This window comes from Primulina eburnea, chromosome 12 (assembly GCF_022965805.1).
Source record: "Primulina eburnea isolate SZY01 chromosome 12, ASM2296580v1, whole genome shotgun sequence".
In the NCBI taxonomy this organism is placed as follows: domain Eukaryota; kingdom Viridiplantae; phylum Streptophyta; class Magnoliopsida; order Lamiales; family Gesneriaceae; genus Primulina; species Primulina eburnea.
In genome coordinates, this window is record NC_133112.1 from 36,421,856 (window position 1) to 36,435,049 (window position 13,194).

At 37.6% G+C, this 13,194-nt stretch overlaps 2 protein-coding genes and 1 long non-coding RNA gene across 3 annotated transcripts; 1 reads left to right on the forward strand and 2 right to left on the reverse strand.

Annotated features, from left to right (window-relative positions):
• Window positions 1-4,254: 4,254 nt before the first annotated feature.
• LOC140807570 (large ribosomal subunit protein uL10-like) lies at window positions 4,255-6,739 on the reverse strand. The gene is given in 6 exon segments (XM_073164484.1): window positions 4,255-4,675; window positions 4,759-5,000; window positions 5,003-5,150; window positions 5,233-5,331; window positions 5,761-5,829; window positions 6,287-6,739. Coding segments are annotated over 6 exon segments (969 nt in total). The 5' UTR covers window positions 6,545-6,739; the 3' UTR covers window positions 4,255-4,522.
• Window positions 6,740-7,128: 389 nt separating this feature from the next.
• Window positions 7,129-7,668, forward strand: LOC140806865 (uncharacterized). The gene has a single exon (XM_073163386.1). The coding sequence runs from the start codon at window positions 7,129-7,131 to the stop codon at window positions 7,666-7,668; it is 540 nt and encodes a 179-aa protein (XP_073019487.1).
• A 2,331-nt stretch (window positions 7,669-9,999) lies between these two features.
• Window positions 10,000-10,730, reverse strand: LOC140807769 (uncharacterized). Its single transcript, XR_012112756.1, has 3 exons — window positions 10,660-10,730; window positions 10,268-10,579; window positions 10,000-10,165 (listed from the first exon to the last, which is right to left on the reverse strand). It is a non-coding gene; the product is annotated as an uncharacterized lncRNA (long non-coding RNA).
• Between the last annotated feature and the right edge of the window lie 2,464 nt (window positions 10,731-13,194).

Below are 13,194 nucleotides of genomic sequence, written 5' to 3' on the forward strand. Positions count from 1 at the left end.
ACTTGAACACTCAGTTAACGAGTTCCAGAGCGCTTTCATCCCAGGGCGTTTGATTTCAGATAATATTATCCTGGGTTTTGAGACACTTCATTGGATGAGGAATAGAAAAGGAGGTCACAAGGGGTATGCGGCATTGAAACTTGATATGAGTAAAGCATATGATCGGGTTGAGTGGAGCTTTCTTGAGGGTATTATGATTAAGCTGGGTTTCTCGGCTATTTGGGTGGAAAAGGTCATGAGATGTGTTCGGACAGTGCAGTATACTTTTTCGGTTAATGGAGAGTTGGTTGGGAATCTTATTCCAAGCAGGGGGATTCGGCAGGGAGACCCACTCTCCCCATATCTTTTCGTTTTATGTGCCCAGGGATTATCCTCTGCGCTCCTCTCTTTTGAAGCAAGAAAGTTTATTTCTGGTGTTCGAATTGCCCCTAATTGTCCTTCAATTACCCACCTGTTCTTTGCAGATGATAGCCTTTTATTTTTTAAGGCTACTATGGAAAATTGTGCAGGAGTGCTTAATTGCCTGCATTTATATGAAAAAGCCTCGGGACAATTGATCAATTTTGAGAAATCTTTTTTATCCTTCAGCCCGAATACTAATGTAATGGTGATGGATACTATTAAATCAATGCTAGCTATTCCAGTTGTGCATGGTTTTGAAGTGTATTTGGGACTACCAGTTTTCTCTGCCAAGAATAAAAAGTTACAATTCCGGTATTTGGTGGAAAGAGTGGTAAAGAGGATGCAGGGATGGAGTGGTAAATTATTCTCAGTTGGGGGTAAAGAAACTTTGTTAAAATCTGTTGTCCAATCTATTCCTACATATGCAATGTCTTGTTTTCGTATCCCAAAGTCCATATGTGAGGAGATAGAAAAGGTTTGTGCGAATTTTTGGTGGGGTGAGGAAGTAGGAAGGAAGAGGTTGCATTGGAAATCTTGGAAAGCTCTTTGCAAGCCAAAGTGTATGGGAGGTTTGGGTTTCCGTCATCTTGAGACTTTTAATAAAGCTTTGTTGGCTAAGCAAATTTGGCGCATAATAATAAAACCACAATCTCTGGTTGCACGACTTCTCAAAGCGAGATATTTCCGTCATCAAGATATTATGGCTGCCTCCTTGGGGAGTAATCCATCCTATATCTGGAGATCTATTATGTGGAGCCGGTCTCTTATGGAGAAAGGGTTGCTTTGGCATGTGGGAAATGGAGAACACATCTCTACTTTTGATAATCGTTGGATACCTGGTGGAGGATGTCTCTCGCCCAGTCTATCTGACCGGGCTGAGTATGGAACAGTGAATACACTTATCAACAATGGTAGATGGAATGATCAGATAGTGAACACAATTTTTCAGCCCCACATTGCGTCTAATATTTTATCTATCCCTTTATCGGCTTCAAGGCAAGTAGATTTTCGTTATTGGTTTTTTGATTCTAAAGGAAGATATTCGGTAAAGGAGGGATACAAAGCGGAAATCGGTCTCTATGATTCTCCTTCACATAGCTCGACTCTGCCTCTAAAGGATTGGTGGAAATTCCTATGGGCTCTTTCCCTCCCTCCAAAGGTACGTATTTTCCTGTGGCGTGCGTTGAATGATATAATCCCAACATCTGTCAACCTGAGTGCTCATCATGTGCCGACCTCTGGAGTTTGCCCTCTTTGTAAATATGGCCTAGATACAACTAGCCATGCATTGTTTGCATGCCCTGTTATTAAACCATGTTGGAAATATTCGGGGTATTGGCAAATTTTGAAAGAAGTTCGGTTTTTGGATGTGTTTGATATTTTCATTGGGATAAAGGAGAAACTGGGTAAACTGGAATTCGAATTCTTTGCTATGCGTACTTATGCTGTTTGGAGCGAGAGACTCAAGATTGTACACAATCAAAAAAGCACTATGAAGGTTCTTAATGTTGATTGGAGTGAGGCTTTACTGCATGATTTCCAGTCTGCTCAAAGCGCACATTTGAAAACCAAAACCACATGCCCGCCTACTGCACCCCCTTCACCTTGCTCTTGGATAGCCCCTCCTTTCAATCAGCTTTGTCTTGATGTGGACGCAGCGTATAAGGAAACCTCTAATCAATTTGCGATTGGAGGGGTGGTAAGAGATCACGAAGGCAGGATGGTACTAGCGTTTGGTATGACGATTTTTAAGCCTCAGTCGGTGGCCCTCGCCGAACTTGGAGCGATTGCTGCTGGGATAAGGGTGGTGCAGGAGCATAATATTCCCATTAATCACATTAACTCGGATTCTCTTCTGGCGGTGCAAGCAGTCATGTGTCCAGAGGAAGATCTGAGTTATGTTGGATCTTGTGCGGAGGATATTAGACGACTTCTTGAGCAAAATGGCATTCGACATCTCTTTCATGTTAGGCGATCTGCCAATACGATTGCACATGCTCTAGCTTCTTTTGCTATTTTTTCTCCCAATCCTTTTGTTTGGAAAAATGGGAGTTTTCCTTATTGGTTAGTAAAACTTGTAAACCCAGACTTTGTCCTCTCTTAATAAATTTGCAAGTTTTCCTCAAAAAAAAAAAAACATATCTTACGTGAAATGTAAATTTATAAGTTATAGTATGCAGAAAATATACTAAAATATTTTCATATTTATAAGTCGTGTCCATTGATGATTGTTTGACTAATCAAACCATCTTTTTCACCAACTTGGAGATGGAGAAAACGTATTTTGTGTTCAAGTACAATATCCAAGCATAATTTAGCATCATCGTATCTCACAAGTTGCAATAGTGAATTTATGAATTTACATAAAAAGATTAGCAACAACGGAAAGTAATGTAGTCGATCTTTTTACAAAGTTATCACAAACATCAATTTTTGACAAACTAGTGGACAAGATCAAAATTCGACTATTTAATAATTTCAACCTATGCTTACAAAAAGAGAGCATTCAAAGTTGTATTTTTTTTTTCTTGTCTATGCTTTTTTTTCACGTGATTTTCATAACAATGGTTTTTAATGAGATAATTAAAAAATAGTGAGAGATTATTTTTTTCCTTCATTAGGTTTCTCTCACACTAGTTTTTCCTTGTAATATTTTAACGAGGTGTATCCATTGTCGAGAAGACATCCAAAGAAAGTATTTATGGGTTTACTCATTTTCCTTCGCTCATGTTTTCCACATGGTTTTACTGTCAATGTATTAACGAGACATTACTCGAGTCCTAATGAATTTCCAAAACATCCATTTGCCAAACTAAGATTTTAACGAATCGGTTGCTGCACAAAAAAAATATCAACTAAGGAGAGTGTTATAGATTAATATTCTTGTTTAGTTAGATTTAAACGAGGTGTATCTATTGTAGGAAGGACATCTAAAAATAATACATATCTTTGTACTATTTTTCCTCCACTTAAGCTTTCTCACATGGTTTTATTGTTAAAGTTTTAATAGAACATCATTTGAGTCCCGATGAATTTCCATAACATCCATCTTATCAAACTAAGTTTTTAACGAATCAATTGATGCAAAAAAATCAGCTAAGGTAAGAGTTATAAATAATTTCTTGTTGTAGATTATTATTCTTCTAGATTTAAATGATTGTGATCAACATAAATATGACATGATTAAGTTCAATGAGATATTAACTCTTATGAATTATCTATTTTTTCTTATGATTTATAACACTTATTTATTTTCGTAATTTGTGAAACAAAGAAAAAGTGGGACACAAATGATAAAAAAGATAATGGCATTTGTTACTCAATTTTTTTTTAATGACCGTCTATATAAAATCTAGTCTTTAAAATCAGAAACATAACTTCTAAATCAATAATCTCTTAAATCAGAAACACAAGTTCTTGAAGCTGAAATACAATAAGATAACAATCGAAAAATAACATATGCATAAACATAAATAGAAATAGGATAAAATTACTTGCAATTTATATTTATGTTATTTCGATTTTTCGCAAGACCCGTGAATTGAATTTGCCCGATAAAATAATGATTGATAGATACATCGATGATAAAAGTTTCCAAGACACTCGTACAAATTTTTTAAGGTTACATAAATATTTATTTCAATATTGTAATAACAAAACTATTTGACAACAATTTTCAAATAGTTACATCTAACTATTTTTTAATAATTATTATAAATTTTTAATTTATCTATTAAAGCCATTTTAATTTTTCTCTTCAAAGTCAATAAAAACCAAATCTTTCAATACAAAAGAAACCTAATATCAGATCTTGAAGAGCATATGATAATTAATTATTAAATAACAGCTCACTTAAACCGGTTATTCACAGTCTAAACAGAACACTAATAACACTATAACAGTGTATTTTGGAAAGTAAGCAATAAAGGCACTAGTTCAGAGTACAGTGTAACTTGAACAAAACAAAGAACGTAAACTAAAACTTGAAGCATTTGGCAAACAATCCCAAGACATCCCAAAACTAACAAAGAAGACAAAGCAGTGTACTGTAACAGCAAAAACTCAAATTCAAACTCCGAACTACGTAATGGAAAGAGCCAAATCAGAATCAACATAAGCCTTAATCGAAAAGACTAAAACCCATATCTTCATCAGACTCCTCGGCAGGCTCTTCTTTCTTCTCCTCTTCTTTGGCTGCTGCAGCCGGAGCTGGAGCTGCACCACCATCCAAAGCAGCCGCTGGAGTAGCTGCAACAGTAAACTTGCTTGGATCCTGCATAGTTTACATTGAATCAAGTAATCAGGCAAAGGGAGCATCATATACCCTAACTAAAAAACAGTAACATGACTACATACAGCAAGATACTCCTTTATTTTATCTGCTTGCGGGAAGGAGTAATCGGTTTCAAGCGCAATAGCCAAAACATTCTTGTAGGCATTAATGAACATGTGTGGTGCTGCGGCAAGGGTTGGGTATGAGATGGCAAGCGACAAGGAAGTGACCATGGAAACACCGATGGCGAACTTCTCGATGAGATCATCTTCAGTCAAATCAAGTACCTCAGGGCTGAAGACCGATCCATTATCATAGACAGTGAGACAATTAGACCATATGAGAATGGCCTAATTCCAAGTTTTGCAAGCAATGCAGCTTCAGAGGAACCGACTTTGTCACCTTTCTTGATAAGTTCCACAGGGGTGATAATTTCAACAGTACCCTTGTTAATCTTAGTTGGAATGTTGAGAACCTATAACGAAATATCTTTAGAAACCATCTAAAATTACTAAATTAGGGAAATGCAATAATGTAGAAAATGATTATAAAAAGACCTGGAAGAAAGATGTTTGTGATGGATCGAGACCAGTGTTCCCAGGTGGGACAACGACATCAATTGGAGCCACCAGACCAACACGAGCAGGAGCTCCAACCTGTGGACAATCAAGTAGGCACACCAGTCTAAGAATCGGAGCCACCAGACCAACACGAGCCAATAAAGTTCGAAGACACAGCCATTAAGAGCCTTCAAAGGCACAATTTTCATTTCCGTTCAATTGTTTCTAAAATACACTAAAAACCTCATTTGCTTTATATCTCGGATTAAAAAACCAGTAGTGATTTTCTGAGCAAAACTAAGTTCAAAATATGAATAACATGTATACACAAAAAAATTAAAGAACAATAAATTGATTAATTTGATATACTGACCAAAAAATTAATATCATTTTGCTCTTGAACAGAAGAAACTAGCACTCGGATAGGGTTCAATTTAGGGCACTAACATATCACCAAGACAATCACCCTAGTGGAAGAAAGTGTGCACAAACACGGACATAAAAACCTTTGAAAAACCAATTCACCTTGTACTTGGCAACTTCCTCACTGACTTCCTTCAGGTCACCCCTGGTGAAAATGAGTCCCACATTTCCCTGTCCAAAAGACAAATTTGAGCTAAATTCCACTAAAAAGTAAATCACTCGAGCATAATGCAATAACAAACTAGGCTCCAATCCTCCATCACAATTAAAGAATCAAGATACAATCGATCCATAATTAAACTTGTTATGTGGAAAGCATATACATTAAAATCCCACAATTGTATTTTGCGAATTTTTGCGCTCCACATAAATGTACAAGGACGTCAAAAAGTAAAATATAGAATAAAGCTTTAAAACTTGCAAAATGCAATAATCAGCCACTGGAAATATATATATTCGGCATGAAAGGTGTAGGAATGTATATATTTATCTCACTACGTTCAAACATAATTTTGTCACACAAAAGAATTCACATTAAATTGATCCATAAGAATCCATAACCAAGAAATAAAACTGATTAAACAGACAGAATGGAAAACAAAAATAAAAAAATGATCTTTGAACTCACGACAAGGAGCGGGATAAGGTTCAGAATGGCGTTGTTTCCAGTCTTCTCAGCATGAATCCTTATGCTCCTCTTCATCATAGTATTCTTACCCATGAGCACCACAGAATCACCCCTCAAACCCTTCCTGATGTTCTGTAACTGATTCGACCCCACATTATCCGCCGCCGCAATCAACACCTGCGAGTATTCGTCAAGGAGTTTGCAGAGTTTCTGGTCGTACGAGATCTTCTTGTCGGCCTTGGAAACCTTGGGCGCCATTGATAATAAACTCTGAGAATACAAGTTAGAAAACACCTACAAATGTTAGGAAAAAGAGAAAAATTGAGGGCCAAGACGCAGCGACGGGCTATGCCAAGGCGGACCGCGGAGGCGCTGTCACTTTAACCTCGATTCACGTTTGGGTTTGGGGATGGCAACGGCGTCCGAGGAGAGAGCTTTCGTACAGAAAGGAGAGCAAGCGGCGGGTTGATATAGTCAGGGTTTATACTTTGACCTAATTTGGACGGTGATGATGGCTTTGATAATATTTCTGTTAAGTGCTAGTTTCAGGAATACGCTTTATTCTTAGTCTCACGCTTTTGTTCTTAGTTGAACTCTTCTGGTATTAATAGGTTTGGTTGCTGTTCTTCTTGTACATAACTGATTAACATTTCTATATACCAAAAACGGTTTTCCCTCCATGTATTTTGATATGGTATCAGAGCTATGGAAATAAAGATCCAAGCTCCCAATATCTTGGATCACATTTTTTAATCGATCCATCTAATTCATCATCCACGATCTTAGCTCGCGACTTCGATCTCATCTTCATAGCAGCTTAATCTCAATTTCGAGGCTCGACAATGGCGAATGGTCCTAATTTCAATTATCCGATGTATATTAATCCCTCCGACACTCTAGGTATGAATCTCGTCAGTGATCAATTAGTAGGAACTGAGAATTATGGAATTTGGAGCAGAGCTATGTTGATAGCATTGCAAGCTAAAAATAAAATTGGATTCATCGATGGTACATGTAAGAAACCCGAAGCTGGTAGTGCATTAGTCTTGCAATGGGAAAGGTGTAATGCTCTTGTATTATCATGGATATTAAACACTGTTTCTCGAGAAATTTTTGGTGGAATCGTTTATGCAACTAACGCCTCTGTTGTCTGGACGGATTTGAAAGAGCAATTTAATAAGGTGAATGGTTCTCGCATTTTTGCTTTGCACCGAGATATCGGACGATTGGTTCAGGGGCAAAACACTATTTCACATATTTTTGCAAGCTCAAACAACTTTGGGATGAATTCAGTTCCTTGGTCATTCTGCCATCATGCGAATGCGCTGCAGCTAAGAGATATGTCGAGCATGATCAACAGCATCGATTACTTCAATTTTTGATGGGGTTAAACGAGGAAAACGAAGAGCCGAAGAAGGGAGCAAACCTCACTGTAACCGGGAGCTGTATGGTGTGGTGGAGAGAAGAGTCCATCCCACTTGCTATTGTCCCTGGTATCGCGCATCTTAAGAATGTTTTAACATTCTTCCAACAGCTTCCTTCAAACCTGGCAATCCAATATTCTGAGTTGCAGTACCATCTGGGACGCTTCCATTGACCAAGGAGCCAACTAAAGCACCATCCATGTATGCTCTACATGCTGATAGAATAGCATGGGCATGGGAACGAAAATGACCGGACACGAGATCTTAAAAATGATAGAAGTGCGAAAAGATGTATATCAGATAGCAAGTATGACGATAATATTATATGTCAAAAAGAGTTAAGAGTTAAAGTTCATAATCTGTACCTTTGGCGGCCTTCTAAGAGTGTGCATCATTGTCTTCAACGATAGAATGAATACGTCCTCGTTATATGAATTAGATTTTCTCTCTCCCTCTTGGCCAACATACCAAGTATCATATCCAGGCTCGTTAAAGAAAGGCTTTGCATTCAGAATAAGAGCCTGAATAGACAGCAGTACCTGCAACATGGTAGATGATTTCAGGAGTCACTTTTCATTGTCTCTACTAGCCCAAGTGTTCAAAAGACTGAGGCACACTTTTCCACAGTCATACAAGTTTGGGTTTAGCCGCAAGCCACCCGAATAATAGTAAACCATCTACAAAGCAACAAAAAACGGAGGAACGAATAAATAAAAATAAATATATATTCCCAAAATAAAGATATTGAAAGACTTATTGGTGGTACATAAGGATATGCGTGAGGCAATAGAATATCAAAAACAAAAGACCATCATGATAGGGAGTGTCTTGTGGTCCTATAATAACAGCCCTCAAAAGATCCATCTTTGCTTCATAAACTCTTACAAATATTGTATCTGCAAAAAAAGGAAGGAAGTAAGAATGACGTGAATTAAATCTTTAGAGATGCAAGAATTTAGACAACGATAGAGCTGAAAAAATTTGACATAAGCACAAGTAGCATGGAAATACTTTGAGCATATAACTACCCTCTCTCTCTTTAAAAAAAAATATCCCTTTGCCATCGGTAGAATTTTAACAGTTTTTTTTTTTCATTAACTGGTCTTCGAAACAAATTAGGAATACATGCCTGCTCAAATAATCTGGTTATCGTGATGGAGATAGTTTCTTAAATAAAAGAAATCATCTACTCGAGAAGATACAAGATTTAAACAGAAAGAAATCAACTACTTGAGATTATGCAAGATTAAACATAAAGAAATCAACCTCTTAATCTAACAAATATATAACCAGAAACTTTAAAAACGCTCTCCAAATTCTCCAAAGATTTGTTAGAGGGAAGTGATTAAACCTTGCCACCGAAGTGTTCACTCATGTCCAAATTACTTGCCAACATACCATTTGGAAGCTCCCAATCGAAACAATGCACCAATTGAGACAACATCAATCGAACTGACGTGAGCCCCAACTGCATTCTCGGGCAACTTCTTCGACCATACCCAAAAGGTAGGTGCCAGAAATCACATCCTCGAATGTCGACACCTGTTTCAGCAAATCTCTCTGGAGAAAATTTTTCAGGATCAGGACACACACTAGGATCTCTCCCAATAGCTCGTGTATTAACAATAATATGTGATTTTCTTGGTATATGGAACCCATCAATCATACAATCCTCCATGGATTCGTGAGGGAGTAGTAGATGTATAATAGGGTGGAGGGTCTCCTTGATGATCGTATCCAAGTACTGAAAGTTGTCAGTGTGAGACTCTTCAATCATGCGGTCGAGGCCAGCAATCGACTCAAGTGAAGACAACAGAAGCTTACCAATGACAAGAAGGGGGAAAGCCACGCAGCAAAGGTAAGGCCGATAAACTGGAAAAAGAAGGACGCCGACAACACAGAGCAAACCTTTTTTTGTTGGACTTTGATCGCTGCAATGGGGGAAGACGAGAACCAAGGTAAGGTGAAAGCAGACGAAAGAAGGTTAAAGAGAGCGAAACAAAGGAGGTAAAAAACAGAGCAGAATCTAACAAACCAAAAAAGAAGCAACTCTAGAAGTCAGACTCATAAAACAAGAACAAAAGAAAAACAAACCCAACATTTTAAGATAAACACAAAAAAAAGAACGGGCGAAAACCAAGGCACCAAAACAAAGGAAGACGAGGAAAACGAAGAGACGAAGAAGGGAGCAAACCTCACATTAACCGGGAGCTGTATGGTGTGGTGGAGAGAAGAGTCCATCCCACTTGCTATTGTCCCTGGTATCGCGCATCTTAAGAATGTTTTAACATTATTCCAACAGCTTCCTTCAAACCTGACAATCCAATATTCTGAGTTGCAGTACCATCTGGGACGCTTCCATTGACCAAGGAGCCAAATAAAGCACCATCCATGTATGCTCTACATGCTGATAGAATAGCATGGGCATGGGAACGAAAATGATCGGACACGAGATCTTAAAAATGATAGAAGTGCGAAAAGATGTATATCAGATAGCAAGTATGACAATAATATTATATGTCAAAACAATTTAAGATTTAAAGTTCATAATCTGTACCTTTGGCGGCCTTCTAAGAGTGTACATCATTGTCTTCAACGATAGAATGAATACGTCCTCGTTATATGAATTGGATTTTCTCTCTCCCTCTTGGCCAACATACCGAGTATCATATCCAGGCTCGTTAAAGAAAGGCTTTGCATTCAGAATAAGAGCCTGAATAGACAGCAGTACCTGCAACATGGTAGATGATTTCAGGAGTCACTTTTCATTGTCTCTACTAGCCCAAGTGTTCAAAAGACTGAGGCACACTTTTCCACAGTCATACAAGTTTGGGTTTAGCCGCAAGCCACCCGAATAATAGTAAACCATCTACAAAGCAACAAAAAATGGAGGAACGGATAAATAAAAATAAATATATATTCCCAAAATAAAGATATTGAAAGACTTACTGGTGGTACATAAAGATATGCGTGAGGGAACAGAATATCAAAAACAAAAGACCATGATGATAGGGAGTGTCTTGTGGTACTATAATAACAGCCCTCAAAAATCCATCTTTGCTTCATAAACTTTTACAAATATTGTATATGCAAAAAAGGGAAGGAAGTAAGAATGACGTGAATTAAATCATCAGAGATGCAAGAATTTAGACAACGATAGAGTTGAAACAATTTTTACATAAGCATAAGTAGCATGGAAATACTTTGAGCATATAACTACTCTCTCTCTCTTTTAAAAAAATATCCATCTGCCATCGGTAGAATTTTAACAGTTTTTTTTCTTTAACTCGTCTTCGAAACAAATTAAGAATACATGTCTGCTCAAATAATCTGGTTATCGTGATGTGGATAGTTTCTTGAATAAAAGAAATCATCTACTCGAGAAGATGCTAGATTTAAACATAAAGAAATCAACTACTTGAGATATGCAAGATTAAACATAAAGAAATCAATCTCTTAATCTAACAAATATATAGCCAGAAACTTTAAAAATCCTCTCCAAATCCTCCAAAGATTTGTTAGAGGGAAGTGATTAAACCTTGCCACTGAAGTGTTCACTCATGTCCAAATTTCTTGCCAACATACCATTTGGAAGCTCTCAATCGAAACAATGCACCAATTGAGACAGCATCAATCGAACTGACGTGAGCCCCAACTGCATTCCCGGGCAACTATTTCGACCATACCCAAAAGGTAGGAGCCAGGAATCACATCCTCGAATGTCGACACCTGTTTCAGCAAATCTCTCTTGCGAAATTTTTTCAGGATCATGCCACACATTAGGATCTCTCCCAATAGCCCATGTATTAACAATAATATGTAATTTTCTTGGTATATGGAACCCATCAATCATACAATCCTCCATGGATTCGTGAGGGAGTAACATATGTATAATAGGGTGGAGGGTCTCCTTGATGACCGTTTCCAAGTACTGAAAGTTGTCAGTGTGAGACTCTTCAATCATGTGGTCGAGGCCAGCAATCGACTCAAGTGAAGACAACAGAAGCTTACCAATGACAAGAAGGGGGAAAGCCACACAACAAAGGTAAGGCTGAGAAGCTGGAAAAAAAGACAACACACAGAGAAGACCTTTTTTTGTTGGACTTTGATCGCTGCAATGGGGGAAGACGAGAACCAAGGTAAGGTGAAAGCAGACGAAAGAAGGTTAAAGAGAGCGAAACAAAGGAGGTAAAAAACAGAGCAAGGAAGCTAACCAACCAAAAAAGAAGCAACTCTAGAAGTCAGACTCATAAAACAAGAACAAAAGAAAAACAAACCCAACATTTTAAGATAAACACAAAAAAAAGGACGGGCGAAAACCAAGGCACTAAAACAAAGGAAGACGAGGAAAACGAAGAGACGAAGAAGGCAGCAAACCTCACTGTAACCGGGAGCTGTATGGTGTGGTGGAGAGAAGAGTCCATCTCACTTGCTATTGTCCCTGGTATGTGCTGCGGTGGAAAGAGCAGGCCAATGACACCTGTTGGCAGAGACGGATTTACTCAAGGGCTGTACTGGGCTGTAGCCCAGCCCACTTTTTTTAAATTTTTTAATAATTTAGCGACGGTGTTTCAATAACCGTCGCTAATATTTGCGACGGTGTTTTAATAAAACGTCGCTATTAGCGACGGTATAATTAAAACCGTCGCCGATCCAAATCGACGATGGTTTTACTAAAACCGTCGCACATATTAGCGACAGTTTTAAAAAACCGTCGCTAATATTCGGCGACGGTTTATTCAATGCACCTTACAATGCAACATCAATCCAGTGAAAGTCTTCTATTTCCCAATATCCAAATTCCTTCATGTTCCTCTCCTAGAGACGATCATCAGTCTTCGTCTACTTTTATTGAACGAGATCCGGGAAAAAGAAAACAGAGCGGGCTTTTTCAGGTTGATTCATCTTGTTTTGACATTACCTATGTCTACTGCCACTACTGAGCAGGCTTTTTCAGCAATGAAGCATGTGAAGACGGCACTTCGCAATAAAATGGAGGATGACTTTCTTGCCGATTGTTTGACACTCTATATTGAACGAGATTTAGATAAACATATTGATGTAAATTCTATTATTGATGAATTTTATGTTTTAAAATCTCGTAGGGCACAACTTCGTTGAACGATATAATGTAATTTTTTTTTAATAATATATAACTTATCATATTGAGTTCCAGCCCACCCAAACTTTTATTCCTGGATCTGTCCCTGCCTGTTGGGGCCTAACTTGTAACCGAGCCAAAACTGGCCAATTTGCCAAGATCCACGCTTTAATATAAGTAGATATATGTATACAAATATGGGAAAAAATTAATTAATAATTAATATATGACCAATTGCAATCTTTGTTTATTAAATTTGTTTTCATAATTTTGATTTTATATTTCATCATGTATTTTTAATTTTTTTATAATTTTTCTATTTTCATCAGAATTTTTGTGTCACATTTTATATGTGAACTTGACTATGTCATATTGGCGACAAT